This window comes from Lagopus muta, chromosome 6 (genome assembly GCF_023343835.1).
Source record: "Lagopus muta isolate bLagMut1 chromosome 6, bLagMut1 primary, whole genome shotgun sequence".
NCBI lineage: Eukaryota > Metazoa > Chordata > Aves > Galliformes > Phasianidae > Lagopus > Lagopus muta.
In genome coordinates, this window is record NC_064438.1 from 55,018,885 (window position 1) to 55,038,832 (window position 19,948).

The 19,948-nt window shown below is 38.5% G+C and overlaps 1 protein-coding gene across 9 annotated transcripts in view; it reads right to left on the reverse strand.

Annotated features, from left to right (window-relative positions):
* KIAA0586 (KIAA0586 ortholog) overlaps positions 1-19,948 on the reverse strand; it is a 68,405-nt gene that overhangs the window by 23,893 nt on the left and 24,564 nt on the right. For 7 of the 9 annotated variants that reach the window (XR_007377497.1, XM_048947269.1, XM_048947271.1 and 4 more), the window contains 11 exons: positions 18,956-19,036; positions 13,690-13,886; positions 13,366-13,484; positions 12,572-12,756; positions 11,635-11,794; positions 10,850-11,063; positions 10,128-10,369; positions 9,574-9,641; positions 8,687-8,821; positions 6,960-7,140; positions 4,513-4,652 (listed from right to left, as the gene is read on the reverse strand). Coding sequence is in view for 8 of the 9 variants with exons in the window: in XM_048947269.1 (XP_048803226.1) it covers positions 4,513-4,652; positions 6,960-7,140; positions 8,687-8,821; positions 9,574-9,641; positions 10,128-10,369; positions 10,850-11,063; positions 11,635-11,794; positions 12,572-12,756; positions 13,366-13,484; positions 13,690-13,886; positions 18,956-19,036 (1,722 nt within the window). In the remaining variant the exon portion in view is untranslated. The remainder of the gene's footprint in view (positions 1-4,512; positions 4,653-6,959; positions 7,141-8,686; positions 8,822-9,573; positions 9,642-10,127; positions 10,370-10,849; positions 11,064-11,634; positions 11,795-12,571; positions 12,757-13,365; positions 13,485-13,689; positions 13,887-18,955; positions 19,037-19,948) is intronic. The other 2 variants (XM_048947270.1, XM_048947272.1) reach the window with 1 other exon arrangement.

The following is a 19,948-nucleotide window of genomic DNA, read 5'->3' on the forward strand; positions in this document are numbered from 1 at the left end:
CTACTCAAAGAATGTGGCAGAGAGAACTTAGGATTTCTCTGGCTTTCTTCCATACCCAAGACTTCGCTATAGGTATTAACCTACTGGATAAAAAGGGGAGGTTGAAAGGGAAAAGAAAACTAAAGATTTCAGTGCATGGCTGCAAAACACGTGTCAAGTATGAAATATACTTCTTTGACACTGTTTTAAAAATCATTTTACTGCCTTCCTTCCATTCTTTCGAGGATGTATGTCTGCAACAACGCCCATGGGAAAACAGCAACAAACACTGCGTGTGCCAAGAAGGAAAAATCACACTGGTCAAATACGCTTGGTTCTTGTGTGTTATGTATCTGGAACAGAAAGTGCATCCCAAAAGCATTCCACCTCACATACACAGGAAACATGAAAAATACAAAGAAATTTTGGCTGATTTTGGCTGGGATAGAGATCATGTTCTTTGCAGGGACTGAGGCTGTCAAAACAGTGCACATAGGCTTAGAAGACTTAAGCATTGTTTAGGACAGTCAAAGTTGATTTATTCTGTTATTCTGTTCATATTAGAGATTAATATGAATTTTTAAATGAAGATTCTTAACGATGAACATGAGAAAGATCACAAATTTCTGCATATTGGATTGAACACTTGCTTCTCAGAAGTCAAACAGCAATTCTGTCCTATCCAAAAGATCCAAGAGCATGGGCATTATCTTGAAGACCTGATGACCAAGTGCTAGTGGTATTTTTCTCCCCAGAAGCTAAAAGGAAGAAAAATATACTTCAGTTCCCTAAGAGAAACTTTCTATAGTATAAGCCACAAGTGAGAGAGTTAGCCAAAAATAAGAAAATATTTGTCTGGCAAACAATAAGCATGATGTCACCATGCAATCAAGGTTTTCCATTCCTTTCAGCCAAAACCCATCTCTATGATAAAGAGAATATCAGCAGTAATGTTACTGGTTGTCATGTATTTAGTGACCACGTAAGCCAGTGTTGCAGGAATCAGAAGGAACAAAAGGAAAAGCATTCAGTCACTCTCTGTTCTTCACTGGCTGCGTGAACACGTTTACACTCCTCAGTGAACAAGAGTTGGAGAATCCTACGTTAGTGCATAGCACATCATCTCTGTAACAGTCACACAGTCATAGAATGGCCTGGGTTGCAAAGGAGCACAATGCTCATCCAGCTCCAACCCCCTGCTGTGTGCAGGTCGCCAACCAGCAGCCCAGGCTGCCCAGAGCCACATCCAGCCTGGCCTTGAATGCCTGCAGGGATGGGGCATCCACAGCCTCCTTGGGCAACCTGTGCCAGTGCCTCACCACCTCTGGGGGAAAAACTTCCTCTTAAAACAAGCACAAATGCATCCTCACCAGCACAGGAGTGAGGTGAATTTAATAAAAATCAATATATGTGTCTGAGACCAAGCTAGTATTCCTCAAGGTTTGGCATGAACTCAGGCACCTCTACATACCATGACCCCCTCTGCTCACAGTTTAAAGCAGACAAGGGAAGCAAACATCCTTTTCTGAAAGCAGGAGGGTCCACCTTAAAGTCTCATGGAAATGTGATAGAAGGCTACCATTGTTACAGAACATTAAATGTATATATTAAAACATGCTCACAAGTGTCCATTTGAAGTGGTTTTGTTTTAGTTTAATGTTTGTTTTGTTTCAAAAACTTGTAAACTGAGCTGAGGTGCAAGTAGAAGTTGAGAGATAACAGAATGATAACCTGCAATTATGAATTCCTGGAATGTTTAAAAAAAAAAAAAAGCTATTTATTTTGAAATACTAAAAATGAAAGCTAATGAGAATACCCAGGTGATAATCCCACTCACCTAACTTGCATAAAAACATCTCCATTTACATTAAAAAATTATGTAAGTATTTTGCAATTGACTTTCTAACAACAAATTGGGGACTTGGAATGATTTAGGTTTATAATTTTTGAAATGTTTAGCCATACAAATATTGGTCCCAATGCTCACGTCCCTCCCACGAGCACAAAATGATTTATCTAGAACAGGAGGAGCCCATTTTCATCTTAGTCATTCTGTTGCTTCTTCGAGTAGGAGTGTAGGGGTAAAGCGGCCACAAACAGCAGTTAATTCCTGTAATGTTACAAAGGAATGGCCAGAAGGGGTCAAACTGAAGATGAATTTAGTCTGACATCCTGTCTAACAGTGGCTAAAAGCACATATAAATCTCACAAAAGCCCAGCACCAGAATGGAAGAGCAGCCAAGGAATTTGGGTTGATAAGAAAATTCCTGTGTGACTTATGCTGTTTATTTTGGAATGACCATGCAGATTTCACTCTTCATGACTGAAAGGCATTACTGTCCCATATGAAAATGTAACGCTCTTCTGTTGGTCAGAATCTGACCCAGATACATGTGACAGATAGCAAAGAAGTGGCAAGTGTATGGCAGCTCCACACTGCTGTACACAACCTTTCTGAAACAAAGATCCCGTTCAGACAGATTACAAAAGCAGCCCAAGCTTTGGCACAGTAAGTCCTAGCATCAAGGAGGAACATTCCAAATTAAATCAGAACAAAGTTCTACAAACTCACGGCCCAGGTGGATGGCACCTGAAATATGTATTTTCTGAAGCCAATCGCAAAGATTATGAAAAACCTCATTTTGTTCCTAAACAGATCGTTCTTGCTTCAAACATGGCTAATACAGTTTTATTTAAAACAAAACAAAACAAAAAAAACCCTAAAAACACCAACAAAAAAACAACCCACTGCTTAGAGATAAACACAAACCTATTTCTTACAGGCAGGCAACAAAGCAGATCCACTCATAGATGTGACACACCCCTAACAGAAACCAGGCAAGAGGCTGACCACTGTTACGTGGTACATAAGTGATGTTGAAACAAGCTTTTGTACTACCTAGAGTAGAGAAGGATGCACAAATCTAGTGAAGTGCTCACAGAGCATGGTGCTGCCCCATGCAGAGCAGATGTGTACACCTAGAATTGATAACCAGAGTAAACATCACAGAAAAGCTAAATATCTAGCCCATGAGAAAATGTGAGTTAGAGCCTTTTATCAGGAACACCCACATCTAGGAGAGAATATTTTATTTGGGAGAGAACAAGACCAACAAAACCACACACACAAACAGTGGATTTGTTTGCTTGGTTTGGAGGGAGGGTGGGTTTTATATGCCAGCAGGCAAGAAAAACCACAACAGCCAGAGGGTTCAGATGCAAAATGAACCTTCTAAAGATGAGATAATATACAAATGTGTGTACATTTTCTCTCTATGAAAGAGACTCGGTCAGATCACCTTACACTTCCTGCACAGGTGAGACTATGCAATGTGGGTCTTCTTACACAAGGTACTTCCCTTTGACTGTACCCAGGAAAACAAAAATCCATCACATCAGCTAATTCCTCAGTGTAAGAGAAGCAGATATCACTGGTATCCTGTATCTGGTATCTGGTGCTAAAAAGAAGGAAATGTACTCCTTACACTCTCTGCCTGTTATTTTTGGCTAGCCAAAAGGATAACAAGGATACAAAGTTCACCCCAGCAGACACTGCTGCTTAACAGAATCCAGTCTTGCCTGTGAACAATTATTCAAAAAAATAGTATGTTCTAGTGATCTCGAAGTGAAGATCATATAGCATGCCAAATCCTCTTTGAAGATGCAACACATCACATCAGATGACATATTTAAGAACTGCTTGGATACCAATGGCATAATACAGATCAAGACTCAAAAATATAAAAGCAGGGAGTGTTAAATATAAGATATTTTTGGCTCTTTTAAGCATAGAATATCAGGAATGGACAGAGTGCATCCCTATACACATCAACCATAGTAAGTATGTTATTGCTTTCAAGCACACTGTGCAGCTTAATATACTGAAGAGCAATCTGCCACAACATTTTTGGCTTTTGCCACATGCTATTTAAATTTACATTCATTTAGCAAGAAAACCATCATCTCTAGGTAACAGCTCATATTAATAAGTAGCAAAGGATTAACTCTGTAGGTCTCAAGCAGAGATCAAGAGAATCTTTCTCTACCTTCCAGAACTGTAAAGTACATTATCATTACTGCCTTTCCAGTCATCCCCCTGCTATGACAGCCAAAGCTCCTGAAATGCTATATCACTGGTTTACAATGAGAAGGTCCAAACCCTTACTATTACTTCCTTTCCCATGTATTTCCCACATTATTTTTCTGTAATTGAAGTATTGTACCATTGGAATACCTCATCTTCACTGAGTTTGTATACCATTAGGTCCTGTGAGACTTGAAAAGCAGAGAGGAGGTAACAAAAAGCTAAAAGTGGGCCTAAGCCTAACAGAAATTGTTGGATTCTGATGCAGTAAAAACCACAGAATCACTTTTTATTACACATGTATACTTTTGACTTCAGCTTCTCAGCTGAATGTGTCGCTTCAAACACATCAGTTCTGTGACAGTCTTCACATTAAACATGAACATTTATTTCCCTAGGCTCTGTTTTGCACTTTCTGACCAGTGACAGAAAAGGTTCCTTGAGTTTACCTGAGAGGGACCCTTTGGGAGAGATGCCACTCTGCAGCTTGGTTGGGCAGCTTGCACAACAGGATTTGAAATGGGCTGTGATTCCAGTTCAGCCACAAGCATCGGACCATGACTTGTATCGGCATCTCCAAGAATCTCTGCTGAGGGAGAAAAAGAAAGGGGAAAAAAAGATTTGTCATACATGGCCATAACCATGATATGCTCAGTGAACTTTGCCACAAGTGTGGGGAAGAGGTTGTAAAGGTGTCTTTGTGAAAATGTTTCACTGTTTTTCATGAATGAAAAGAAACCTGTATATATTCTATCTTCTACTGATAATTTGCTGTATAATGCAGCACTTACTGTTTTTTGCAGTCTGAAAGTGTGTAAAGCATCTTCATGAAAAATATACTGACAGATCATGAACTAATTTTAGCCTTCTGCTGTCATACAGAGCCAAAAAAAGAATTTTAAGTCTAACTACAATTACTTAAGTGACTGTAACTATTGTTCACTTTAAGACTGCATGTCACGTTTCGTTTGCATGTTGGTTTTCATATCCATAACTTCAAGCACTGAAAACAAAGATTTATAAAGGCAAGACTCGTCATCAAGATGCTGCTATACACCTAATGCACAATACCTTAAACATCCCAAAAATTGACATTAAAGTTACCATGATAAAAAAGTCATTAAATTGAAGATGATGATACACACACAGTCCCCAGCATTCCTGCAAGATGTATCAGCAAGTGACTCATTCTGACAGAGAAATCCACTAAAAGGTTCCATGTACAGAGACACTGGTGAAAAACATGAACTTTTTTACCCACTGGTATTACATCATTCTGAAATAAAATGTTGGACTCTCATTGGATATAGTTCCTAGTCCTGACTTGTGTTAGACTGAAGGACATGGAATCCTGCAAACCAGAGGGCAGATACAAAAAATTTGGAAGAAAAGTGGAAATAATCACAGATCTTCCCCTGCCCCCATTAAGGACCGATTATTTCTTATGCAGCATCGACTTTAAACAAAATTTTATAGGACAGACAGTGGGCAGGGTGAATTAAATTACATAGCTATTAAAAAAACAAAAACATACACACGTTGCATAGATATAAACACGTTATGCCAGATGTAGGGATGAACTATCCAGATGAGAAAGAAATATCCCCAGTAGACAGGTGTCTGTTGGTGTCTGCCAGCTATCCATACAATCCTAAGCACCATCAGAAAATCACAGCTGGTTGATTTGGATCACTAATGATGACTGTACCACTACTAAACAGGTGAGTTGGAGGAAGGGATGGCAACATCACCTCATCTTTTTCCAAGGAGTTCCACGTAATAAATACCCAAAAAGCATTCAACAAGCTACTTTCAAGTAAAAGTTTGGCAGTGCATAACATTCCAGAATATATTTTCCAGGCTGACAGTGATGTAGCTGGTCCAAAATATCAGGTAGCAGCTAGTTTAACACTCTCTGTAAGCAGATAAAATGTTAATCCATTCAGTACTAAACAAATTCCCTTAGTGCTCTGAGATCATTTTGGCTATTTGTTCAACACATTCGATTTCAATCTATTTCCTAGTGGTTAAGGGTTAACAGTGTGAGATACACTTCTCTTGTCAAATTCATAGATGTGGAAATTAAAGGAGAAGTAAAACAACTGTTTGAATGATTCAGTTTATGCAACTTTTGATGCATCAGTGCAATCGTATCTGTGTTGTTACAGCTTCATAATGATTTCAGTACAAGCAAGTACAGAATATTCCAGGTATTTTCAGATAGCAGAATCCAGGATAGAAAGATAAAGGAGAGGAAGGATTAATCATGGCTTATTAGCATTAGTTTCAACTGAAAATAAGTGAATTGCTTTCCCTGCTTTGTCATAGCAAAGTATCTCCATGCTACCTCGAACAATCTACTACACCTGCTTCAGTTACCCATCTGGGAAAAAAAGAATTTCTATACTGTAATAGGAAAGCTACAAATTTAAATTTCTTGCAGGTTATGAGTCACTGCAAGATCACCCTGATGGTGTGATAAAAGCAGTGAGGAGGAGTGTCATGTAACAGGACAGAGAGAAATCACTTCACCTGCCAGCCTTAATACCTACCCTATGGAGAGCAACTTCAAGAATGCTCAAACTAAGTGTTTTTGAGATCTGAATTTGACTTCAGAGAATAAAATACATATTTTGACAGTCAACTTTTTTTTATAGGCAAGTACTTAGTGGGATATTTCTTTCCAATTGTAGACTAGTACAGACTGAGAAGAGTGGAAACAAATCTTGATTGAAACCAATCCAATTCTCCAAATAAAAATGCTAATCCTCTCCCCACAGCAATTGCTATTAAGTTTTTAATACTGCGTTTTAAGCACACTTTCTAAAATTACTTCAGATGCTGTTACAGGAATCCATGTAAATATCTCAGAGAATAAACAGCAATCAAATTGTACCTGCAGCCTGGACAAGCTGCCCTGGTGATGGAGAACGCGATCCCTGGTACGGCCTGTCCTCAGAAGTTCGAGGAGTTGCATGGTCCATATCTACTGGATGTCCCATGAGGATTCTCTCTGCTGCTCTGCTCAGACGAGGCCTTTGACCCTCACTGAGCTCCCCAGCACTGTCGTCAGAATCCTACACGGAACAGCAACATCAGAACAGCAGGTTTAAAAACTGCATTAACCCTTAAAGCACGCAAACTCAAGTCTCAACTAGCAACGAATAAAGGTACCTATCATCTCACTGGATCTGAAAACAATATTTATGTTGATCAGTACTGGACTGACAATAATCACAGGTGAAGAACATCACTTATTTTGTTAGCTGTGCTCCAGTGTGGCAAGAACCTGAGTTACATTTTGGCATAGAAGTCTTCAATGTTACAGATATGTCCATAGTCAACTGTCAGATCTCATAACACTGGAAGCACCTAAAAGCTACTGGATGTTACATAAAAAGGTTAGATTTTAAATAGGTTTGGATGGGTGGTTCTTTGGCTTCTGACGTGCAAAACTGCAGAGAGAAAACAGTTAACGTGCTTCCATGCAGGAGAACAAACAGGCTGAATATACATACACACACATGCACAGACTCATTTTAAGGCAATACTTGCAACATCAACAAAAAAATTCTTCTCTGATACACAGAGAGGTATGTGTGCTTGCACACTGCTTGCCAGAATCTGCAGAGAAACTTATTAGCTTCTTGTGTGGACAGACTGAATATTCTGTAGCTATGGGAAAGCCAGCAAGCAAATTAGAGATGCATTTTTAATTGGCAGTGCTGATGAGAAAATGTCATTGCAATTAGTCAGACTCAGAGCTGACACTGTAGAAAGCCATTCTTTAAGTTCATCCACCAGAGCTCATTAAACAAAAAAAGAAAGACAGACAAAGGAACAGTTACAGAGGTGAGTGAAGTTTGTAATTATTTAGACTAAACTGACCAAGACAGAGGAAAGAAACTGCATATGCATCACTAAAATGAAAAAGAAAGATCTGTCCTAAACAAAGGTGTTCATCAACTACGTTGCCACATTCAGAGTTCACTTCCTTTAAACATTCCTCCAGATAGGTCAGTTAGACACTCAATCCAAACTATTTTCCATATAGAAAACACCCAGCTGTGTTACAACAAATGACTTTTGCTCTTTGTGATGCAGTTGTATTTTTCTATTAGTCTGCTTTTTCTGCCAAGCAAATATGAAAATGTTGAGGTTTTGTTCCAAGATCAGTATCAACAACGTACGCAAGAGAGCATGAAAGCATTTGCTGACATTCTTCATAGCAGCCACTTGAATGTTGTAGGCAGGTATGTGCAACGAACCCATAATGCTAAACATACCAGCTACATTGCTGAAGTGACAGAAAACTTCCCTGATGTTCAAAAGGACGAATCTGATGCAGTGAAACAGGCAAACGTGCACCTTGCAAATTAGCTATGTGTGATACTCTGCTAACTTATAAAGTAACCTTCAGTGGTTTTAAAAGTTTCACATGAAAACAGACTCAAGTGAAGTGGGATCGCTTCCAGCAAGGATCAAAGTGTATGAACTTGTTCTGTAGCCAACAGTGAGGATAAGCTTGAGATTTCATACGCTTGACATTTTATTTACTTTCGAGTCAGAAAGTATCCCTTCAAAACTCATATGCTTGCTGCAAGGAAAAGGACAGTGACTTACCTCTAAATGGTACCTTCCCTCTTGTACAGCAACAGGTGCTTGATTTAATTTGGCTAGAAGAGCCAGAACAGGATCCCTCTGATAGCCTTTATGGCTTCTTCTCACCACCTGCCCTTCACTGGGAGGATCGTAGTCCTAAAACAAAAGGAACAAAATCCACGTAATACACAATCCAAAACTATTTTCGTGTGAACCTGAATCATTCTTAAGCTGACAATTAAGCTTTTTTCCTTTACAAAGGAAGTTATTACGGTTTCCACGTTCACAACTTTTGTCTGAAAATAACTGACAAACTGCTTTCTCCTTTTTTATATTCAGAGACATGCAGTCTTTGAAAATGCTTGATGCATATGACTGACATACTTTGAGAAGGGCAGGGTCTACTTTTAAGTTCTCATGTCCAGAGAACAGCCAAGGAAGTGGAGAATACCTTAACTTCAGAAGCTTCCACATCAGAAAAAAAAACACTACTGATCCTTTAAGCAGCTTTAACTAATTCCAGTCTCAATTAACCTACTTTAATAAACTAAGCACACAAGCAATTAAAAGATAGCTTAGAGCATAGCAATGTTCCCCTCTGTTTAAGATGTCTTAAAGTTAAAAAAGCATAGAAATGAAAATGCATGTTATCCATCTCTCACCTACTGGCAGGAGGTATATAAACTGTATTTTATTTTTAATTTGTTTTTAATATAAATTAGTTTGTGCAACGTACTTTTTTCTTAGGAGCCCTGAAATTCCAAGCATATTTGTAAGTATACAGTTTTAAAAGTGTAAATTTTGAAGTGAAAATTTATAACTGAAAATGCTTAAAGACATCCAGTTTACCATTCTGCTCAAAGCAGATTATCACTCTAAATCAGCTTCCTTGTTAAACACTTCCTTACCATTTCATTGGCATCCTGTAAGGTACTCGTTAAGCTTTCACTGGGGTTTGGGAAAGGCAGTCCTCCTTCTGTTAAGGTTAAAAAATATCTTAAGTTATAAATACAGAAAAGCATAGCATTTATATAAAAGCAAAGGTCACATTCTTCAATAATTGCAACACTGTGCTTCAGTAAATTGGGAAATTTCTCACTTCTGGATGTGAAGTGTAAAACAGATATCCAACTTCCAGAAAATCACTCTTACACTTTGCTTTCAGTAAAAACTCAGTACCACATTGGACTCACGCAAGACAGTCCAAATTATTTACCAAGTGGATTTTATGACTGAATAGCAGATTTTTGTTTTTTCTTCTTACTAAGTAGGTTCATTTCACGTCAAGAAGAGCAAGGATGTCTATCAAAGAAATCCATAAGCATAAAGTGAAATTTAAAGGTCAGCCTCGCAGTTTTATCTGACAGAGCATGAAATGTAATTTCAACTGACTGGAAGAGAATTCTGTAAAGGAAAAAGAAAATCCACATTCTAATTTCCACAGGTTTGTTTCATTAGTTACCTCTCGCAGCCAGCATCTGGTCACAGCTGAAGAGAACCTCCCCTTCTGAGATGGGTCTGTCTGCAGTTTCTGTTTCTGTGAGGGTAGGACTGCTTTCCTGTGTGGACTGCTCAGAACTGTCTGTAGGTGCAGGTGATGGAACCTGTGGTTCACAAGGAAGCGACTGAAAGGGCCTTGGTGACGACTGCCAGGATGGTAAAATCAAGGCCTCTGGTTCCTCATCATTCGCCACTGACATCTCACTGAAATGTAAGAATACGTTCTGTGAATATGCCAGAATGCACTGAATAAAATAAAGTATTAAATCCATACTGAAAGGAATTTGCAAATAATTTTTCAAGTGAAAGTACAGCATTTTACTGATTAGTCCAAGAATAAACATATAAATAACATGAATGAATTTCTAGCTGTTAATAAAAATCACCAAGTGTATTCTCACTGAGACTACAGAGAAAAGAAAATGCTAATAATAGTCTTTCATTGTCACTACATTGACAGTAACACTACTGATTTCATGTTTTTCATGGCAACAAATAAGGACATGAGAAATGTCCATATTTCACACTTCCCCTCAAGACATAAGTCAAGCAATTCAGAAAAAAAGAATCCTGGTTTATTTCAATACCTCCAGGCACATACTTGAAGCAGTTCTCTCTACAGACTTTCTGAGGACATATTTATTTATAAAGAATTGAGAAAATAATATAGCCTGCTAAACTCACACAGCTTTGGGATTGAATGTTTCATCAGCTAACAGACTGGGTTTCTCCTCTTCCAGAGGAAGTTCTGCATCATCCCATGGGTTTGGAGGTGCTGGATTTTCCATTTTTGCAGCTTCAGAGGCAGGAGGGCTTGGTGTGATTATTTCAGGAGGCGTACTGATAGGGGTAATCACAGGTGTGCCAACACGATTAACAGCAGCTGGAACATCAGAGCCTGCAGGTGGGAAGACAAATCTCAGGTCAGAAAGGAAAACAGGAAGACAGGCAGCTACTCAGTTCCCAGTAAGCACTTGTAATGTTTGTGATACCTTTCTGATGGTCTTGATGAGACCAGGTGAAGATGAGTTTCCTTTAAGAATGGTGGAGGCATTTGAAGGAGCTAGAATAAAATTTCAATTCCTTACCTCCTTCAGGAAGGGAGGCTACTCTGCATTTTAAAAACTATGCTGCTTTACCTGGGGGGTGTAAATTTGGTTCACTTAACACTCGTAACACAGGAAGAAGCAAAAGACAGTTACTTTTCTGATGTGAAAAGTGGAAGGACTAGGAGGGGTGGAAATCACACAGACCATAGCAACGTGCATTAAGAAAACAGAACACTGAGCAGATAGATGTTTGCCTTTTCATACAAATTAGCTCGTAATTCTTGTATTACATGAGTCCTCACTTGAATCATAGCCTCAAGAATGTTTATCCTGAGATAACATGTCTTTGAAGAAGAAAATTAAAGACAGTAGATTAAAGCATATTTGTTCCTTCTTAAGTTCAACTGTTATTTTCACTACCTGCTTCTTTCATTTTTTCTTGTTCACGAGCATCCTCACTCAGTTCTGTGATAGATGGGGAAGACTCTGGAGTTTTGACCGGAGGCATTTCTTTTTCTGAAGGTGGTGTTTGTGGTGGTGTGGCCTGAGGGGTTGGCAATGGAGTAGGCACAAGAGGCTCCTGAAGGAAAGAATTGTAACCACAGTTCTTACCTCAATGCAAATCTCCTATCTTACAGAGTTAGGGTTGAGAGGGAGGAGGTTGGGAAGAGAGGGGTTATCACAAAACAGGAACAGTTGTTACTGAGATACATGCCTCGTGACTCTAACTCCTCCACCTAAGCATAAAGATGTACCAGCCTAAATTGTCTGCCTGGACAAAACAAACAAACAAAACACAAAACAATAAATGTTTTCTGACATTTTGTTAAGAAAGTTATATAAGCAGGCTGAGGAAGGCCTCCAGGTGCTTTTCCAAAGAATAAATTCTAGGCTGATCATTTGTATTATCAGCTCTTATGGGAAGTTGAGCACGTGAGCACATTCAGCAGTTCAACATGAAATCATGAGCACTGAAGAACTTGGGCTGCTGAAATTCAGATAAACTTCACAGAAAAAAAACAAAAAACAAAAAATACAACAGAAGCCATCTATGGATAACACAAAATTCAGTTCTTTCCCTTAGAAACAAGCTCTGTGCTCAGCCTTGAAATAAATAAATAAGTAGATAGATAAATATAGCATGCTGCATAGAGCACAAAGGAACTGTATAAAAAGGAAAAAAAAAAGCGAGATAGGTCTCACTCCATCTTGTTTCTTGCTTAGATATTATAAAGAATAATAAAAATATGAAAACCACATACATTCAATTCTTCTTGAATGTATTTGAACCACAGTGCTACCAAGAAATTATCCCTTAGAACTTCACTAGGAAAGCTTAAATAAAACAGATTCTTACCATCACAGCTGTTGTACTTGGAAGAACATTTGTAGCAGGAACTGCTTCCTGAGCCTGCCTGTTACCCAGCATGGTGGCAATTGTCTCGCTGAGCACTTCGTTGACGAGATGACTAATCATTTCTGAGTCCACTGGTACACCAGCATCAATAAAGAGCTGAAATCCTCCCCCACCTGCAGCTTCAACTGAAAATGAAGGAACACAAAGCATCCAGGCTTCAGTTCTTAAACACATCTACTGTACTGCAGCTGTGCATTTTGCCCTGCATGAACGTTTTCGCGCTCCTTTGCAGAAAGTGATTTTTGTAGATTATATACCAAGAATAAATGATTCTATGAAAGAACATAGATAAGCAATTCTGGATCACCAAAGAGGACAGAGAAGTGCAGTGACACCACAGGAGAAATCTATTTGTCTCCCACTCTCACAGATTTATAAGGAATTAATTTTTTTACACGTCTATTAACAAAGGATAAGCAAACAAACATTATCACCTTAGCAAAATGCCACGTGCATCCAAAATGTCATTTAAATGGTCAATAACAAAATTGGATTTGCATAATGGTGCCTTTTATGTGTTTTCTTTTCTTTTTTTGAATATTTATTTCAACGATCTTATTATAATGCCTGCTCAGCCTCAGCATAAATTAAAGCATCCACTTTTGCATGTTAACATTTCACTGGTTCAGCATTACTTGCTCTTAGGCACAGCCAAAACAGCTATCTACACAACTTGTTAAAATTAGCCTATATTTGAAACAACCTATCTGCTGAAAGCAGCACCTTTAACTTACCAATGTCAGAGGTTACAGTCTCACTGTCTTCTCCCTCTGATGTGCTAACACTGGGCACAGTTTCTCTCCGAACTGGGTACATCTCACTGATAATTTTTGCCATTATTTCTTGTTCCACCCTAGCAAAAGAGAACGCGTGTGGCTATCAGTGAGCACCAAGACACCTACAAGTGTACAAAGGAGCATTCTTGAAACAAAATGTAGGGAAGCTTAAAGGAAAAGAGGAGAAGAGAGGGGAGGAAGACGAAGAGAGGAAAGGCATTCTTCAGATTCATTCCTTCTTTCATATACATTCTCCTGATATTTTGTTACATCTTAACTCACCAATTTATCAATCTGTTTTCTATAGTTTCTCTCCTTTCAATCCATTCATCCAAAACATCAGAAGACTGCTGAGGAGCAGAAGCCACTGGAGGAAATGAAGGACCATTGTATGTTGGTGCAGCAACTTTAAAATGTCCATTAATCTCTAGAAGAGGCTCTGTAAATTCTGGAATTTCGTCTCTCTCCTCTTCCTGGTCCTAATAAATAATTAGTATATTAAGTTATAGTGCATTTTTGGAAAATAATATAACTGAGGTTTACTTCAAGAAATGGTTACACCACGTCATGGCACACAAACAACATTCTCCTTTCTTATTATGTTACAGCTAATTGACACAATTCTAAACCAAGCAAACCATAAATTTGCAGATGTATAAGGGTAGCAGAACAGCTGGGTAAAACATGACTTATATTACTTGCACAGGGCAGGGAGCCAATGGTGATAGTACTGCATGAGACATTTACTTTGACATCACTCTGGTTTCATTAAACACATGCTTAAGAAATTAATTTAAAACAAAACAAAAGTTTAAGAAACTTTTCACATTTGCTTCCTGGTTTAGCAGATATTTTGCTTTTCTTTATCTTAGTGGTCTTTTCTAACCTTAATGATTCTGTGACTCTGTAAGTCCCCAAAAGCACCAACCCATCATACTGTACCGAATGGCTCCTGGCAGATGAGAACCTGCATCCTTCACTCGAAATTAAAACCATCTCAAACGTAGCAAAACTCTATGAAAATTGGGCATACTGAAGAAAGATGAAGGGTCAAGCCCTAAATCACTGCCAAGAATCATGAGATATTGCACAAAAAGGTAGCTCCATGTAAACCTACATTTAGTAAGAACCATCTCCAACTTAGCCAAAGGCAAAAAGGGTTTATTTTCCCTTTTTATCAATTTTATTTTAAAGTGCCTCCCCCACCCCCTCCAAAAAAAAAAAAAAAAGAAACCCACAGATTTATATTTCTGTGAATGAAAGAAAGGTGAGAGAAAGAAAATAGACAGTAATTTTCCTTTTTCCTTCCTCGTTCCAGCATCTCTTCTACTTAATACACTGTGAAACTGAAAACTCAGATAGATCCATGAGGAATATTACAACAGATAGCTACTGGAGAGCTTCTGCAGCTTTAAATGGAAAAATGTCCTTCTAAAGAAAAGCTGTGTCCTACAAAGCAGCCACAAAAGAATACGTGGATTTGGGGAATCGCTGAGAAAGATCCCACAATTTTCTGCACTCATTCAGAAATAAGATGGTAAAGTTAAACTCAAAATGGCACCGGATGACTTCCATGCTGATAAGTGCATTCTGTTAGGATCGAAGCATTCATAACCATAATTCATTCTGACAGCAAACATAAAGATGTCTTTACCCAGTGTGTCGTTATGCATTTTCTTCTGACTGCATTACTCCATACAGCTTCTTTGATGTTGCCTATTTAATATAATCTTTTTCTGAAAGTATGCAAGATGCAAACATCTGGATTAAATAAACCAAGTACGTACAATAAATCCTGCGTATAATTAGTAACTTCTGACAAGCTTTCACAGTTCTCCTGCATTTCTAAATTATGTGCACAAAACATGTTACATTTAATAGTGCACAAATCCCAAAGACAGTTACACTCATTTTGGAGTGATATATTTTCTCTCCTGAAATTAAAAAAGAGACTACTCAGTGTCTAATTATACAGACTGAACTTGCATACAGATCACTCTGTAGGCTGATCCTGAATAATCTGTACTCACATCTGCAATTTAACTTCCTGGAAACTGTTAAAAAATATTTATCACAACGCCCAAACTGTGGCATAAATTAGGAAGCCTTTCAGATACGATTGGAATATTAATCGTTGCACTTTCTGACAAAGCGTCAAGCTCATCTTCTACTTCCCAAATTACAACCAGATAATTAACATTTTTTTAAATGATCAGGTAACACACAGTCCCTTTATTACAGTCATCCAAAACTTAAGTTGTGGATTTCTGCAGTTCTCACAAGGTCAGACTGTACTACAGGTGCCATCTGAAGAATTACGTGTGTGAAGAATCACAGTCACACAGTCTCAGAAAGCACCTGCTGAAAAACAGAGCTGGGGCAAATGTGTTTACTCTGATCTCAGCATGTCATACATTTAAGGGCAGTGAATGCAAGTGAAAATTGTCTCCTCCTTGCAACTTAGGCAGGTTTAGAAAGAGCAAGAAGCCTGCCTGATCTCAGAGCCTTGTAAACTTGTTAAAGGCATTGCTGGAAGTGGCTGCTCAGGAGCTAAAGGCAAGGTTCAATAACAGTGAAACTGCATGTGGGGCTCATGTTAACTGAGCAAGTTTCTCACTCCAGATTAAGGCAGGGTTCATGAGAGGGGTGGTGTTATGAAATCTCATCTGTCAGACATCCTAATGAACTCCTGTAGGTAAAGCCACTGATCAAAAACAAAGATGTGTTTAATTCAAAGCCATAACAACCTTTTCTGATTTATTCCATAGGTGAATTTTCTTGTTATGAAATAAAAGGACCCAACTCAACTGCTTTGGAAGACAGAACTTCAGGTCTTTAGACACAGATGGCGAGGTTGTGATGGGAGAACAATATGCATCCATCACTTCTGCCTGTGGCAGGGCTTGCATGTTTCAAGTTGGGATATGATGCATTTGTCTACAAGATTCAAGCATCCTGACCAGGATTATTTCAGGAGATCAACCCCAGCATTTCAGCATGAAACACAGCAAGATGAGTTGTTGGACAGACTGTTGACAGCACCTTTCTTAAGATTCAGTAGGGATATTCTGGGGGAATAGGGAGAAGAATTAAGGGATGCAGAGAAGAATATTTCAGGATGGTACAAAACCTTATGTTTACTAGGAGAAACTAACAATTTGGAAAGGGAATGATCAAGAACATTTAAGGAGGTATAAGTAGAACATGGATAAGGGAATAAAAGGGAAGGACTGGTTGCATGTAAATAAGCAGCCATTCAGTATACTTGTCTGACCTTGCTCCCTGCCTGATCAATGCTCTCTGTCCTCTCCGAATGCACCAAATTCCATTTCTGATTGTTTTTCTGAGAAAGGGGTTTTCCATCATATGTGCATGTAAGGAGGCTGAAGAAGTAGCAGCCCAGCAGGGCCTGAGTGTTCTTGGTGCCAGTAGCTGGAGCAAGTGCATGTAGGCACAACAGTGCTGAAGTGTCAAGCCAAAAGCAGTCACACAGTAGAACAAATGGTTTGGGGTTCCAAGCCCAGCTCCCAGAGCTGGGAAGGGCAGGGTTCCAAGGCCAGGCACCAGGCATAGTGTCTAAGGACAGATAACAAAGGGATCCTTACATATGCATACATAGTAAACAGACACCTCTGTCTGTACGTACACACTCACAAATACACTCCAGGTCTGCATTCTAAGCTGCCAGAGATGGAACAGGATCAGCCTACTGGTGCTCAATCCTGATATGTGCACATACACACCCTCTGTTTGAGCCTGCATCTGTAGGCAATACATGCTCAGCCTCCCTACTGAGTGGTCCTGGGAACAGGCAGCTGGGGCAACTTTGCTTCTCTCAGGCTTCCAAGCTTGCCAACCCTTAAAAGGCAGCATTTCAGCTCCTTAGCAGCTTCTGAATGTGTACCTGCTGGCTGGAAAGTTAAAGCAAATCTTGAGAAAAGGAAACAGCAGAGCCAAGGTCCTGAAGCTTTTGTGCAACATCCATCAGGGGATAAAGAGAAAAAAAAAAAGCAGCTGTTTCTCAAAAATATCTACCTTCCTCAGTTGAATAGAATTAAGTTTCCATAAAAACAGAGGGTGTGAGGGGGAGGCATCACTAAGTTATTTTCCTGCAGAGCATTTTATGCACATTCTTTTATACATCTGAAGTGAAGTTACTGTGATAAAGAGTCTTTCTTTTGATGTTTTCAGTACTGCTGCCACTCCAAAGGTTGATTTTATGCTTCTACATTTTGTTTGTCTTGCACATTTTTAAGAACATTGTCTGCATGGTCACAGGCCAAACATGTGTTTCACTTGGAATGTTTTTTTGGGACTGTGGTTAAAATATATTTCATTGCCAAAAATAAATGATAAAAGCAATTCAGAAGAAAAATGAGAAAAAAAATGAGTAACTGTTACTCGTGTCAAAAATTTTATGTTGTGGGACTTCTTTTGTTAGTTCATAAACTGATTTCTTAAATAGTTTTCTTACTTATTTTTTATAAGATAAACCTTTTTTGTGCAAATAGAATAAAGTTCTCCAAATAGATTTAATTCCTCCAAGAACGTAAGTTTGGGAACCAAAATAATAAATGAGCCATTTTCCCATTTTTATTACGAAAATCATACCTTAAAAAATAATAATCCAACAACAACCATAAAAAAAACCCACACAAAAGAGTTGGGGCAGATTCTGAGTAAAACACATTTCAGGAGAATACTGGCAAATAACAGCATTTTTGTGCTCAGAACATTGACTGATTCCTAAACACAGCAGGAGGTTGAAGCTGCCATCTCTCACAGAGAGAAGAGACTACAGAGCATCCAGGTGGCAGCACCTTGCTTCCTTCAGAAGCAGCCTTTCCCAGCTACTGTTGAGTTTCTGCTTGTGCTCTTCATCTGGAGAGGTGAAATACAGCCTGGTTCACCAAAGTTGAACTGGGGGTGTTTGGCAGGCCCTACTTTAACAAGCAAAATCAGCAAAGTACATGCTATTTAAAGAGACTACACTGCAAAAGAGCATCTCCAATAAACCCATGCCATTATACTGAAGAAACATCAATGCTGTAAAGCAGGCACAGCTACACTACCAAGACAAGATGTGCTGGATGTTGTGTCACCTCTTAGTGGACTCCATTTGCTAAGCAGTACATTGTCTTATCTAATTATTTCAAATAATTTCTGACTGAAATAACCAGAGTATTTTAGGACCTCATAAACAAGAGTCTCATGTATGCATTACATTTGGAGCTTAAAATTGTGAAGTCTAAGTGCTAAGAGAACTACTTTTATTCCTTCTGGATTCTAATATATCCAAATAAAACTTAATTTTAAGTTTTTACTGTAATTTTCCAAAGGTCCTTTACTGATACACAGTGATTTGTGATGCTGCTTTAATACTGTGAACAGTTTGGTATTACTCACAGTGTGTTCTTTTTAAAGTTGCTCATAAGATCAACAAATCTTCTACATTTCATTTTCCATTGTGACAGAATAATAGAAATCAAATTTAAAAAAAAAAAAAAAAAAAAAAAAAAAGGAAATGACATTTTTGCAATATAATTACCTGCATGACATCAGTAACATCAATGAAATGAGTTCCTGGAAACTTCATGTCTTCTTCCTCGCTTTGTATATCTTCTGGAGCCTATTTGTAAAGACAGATGATAATTATTAGATATCTCATGTTGGAGGTAAAGAAGAAAATGCATTCGCAGAAGCACTTCATGCCAAGGATGCAGCCATATCATCACTCTTGTCAGCAGCCTGAATCCAAGACAAGTAATTGACCCTATCCTAAAAGTGAGGGGAAATTTTTCTGCTTAGTACAAAAAGAGCTTATTAAAACTCCTCATTACATACCAACAATTAAAACTTGCGCTTAATGAAGAAATAGTTCAAGGGCAATACCTGTAACCCCTATTAAAAAAATATATATCAGTAAGACAAGCTATTGAGAAAAAAAAAAAACCATAAGAGTCTGAAAGTATGTTAAGCAATTTAGTAATGTGTAATTTCTGCATAGTTGCTTAAAGACATTAGTTATAAATAATGGCTGCTATTTTAGCCACTGGTCTCTGTAATAGTCATTGATTCTCTTGACCATAGCCAGACATAAGCCAGAATAGGAGCTGAAACACAGGGGAAACAAAAGGTATGATAACCAACCAAAAATAATCACTGCATCTCTGTGCCCTGTTCAGTTCACACTGTCCAAACTGTGCAATGCACAATTCAGAAATCCACTGGAAAAACATGCCACCCTGTAAACATGTGCCCTGCTTTACAATCTTATCTTGTAATACGCAGCAGTAAAGGTTTTATTTGTACAAAACCTTTCATTACTGCTCAGATTATCTAAAAAAGACACTTCTAAAAAGGTATCTCAAAAGAGAATAGAAGGAGCCAACTCTGTGGCCTAGCTATCTCATGTCTATCTACACACAGCAGGCTACCAATGAACAGGCTACACATGCATGTCACTCATGTCTACAGTATGGCCAAAGAACAGAAAGGGGAATGAAGAACATTCCCCACTGAAGTCAGTACAGGGCAGACA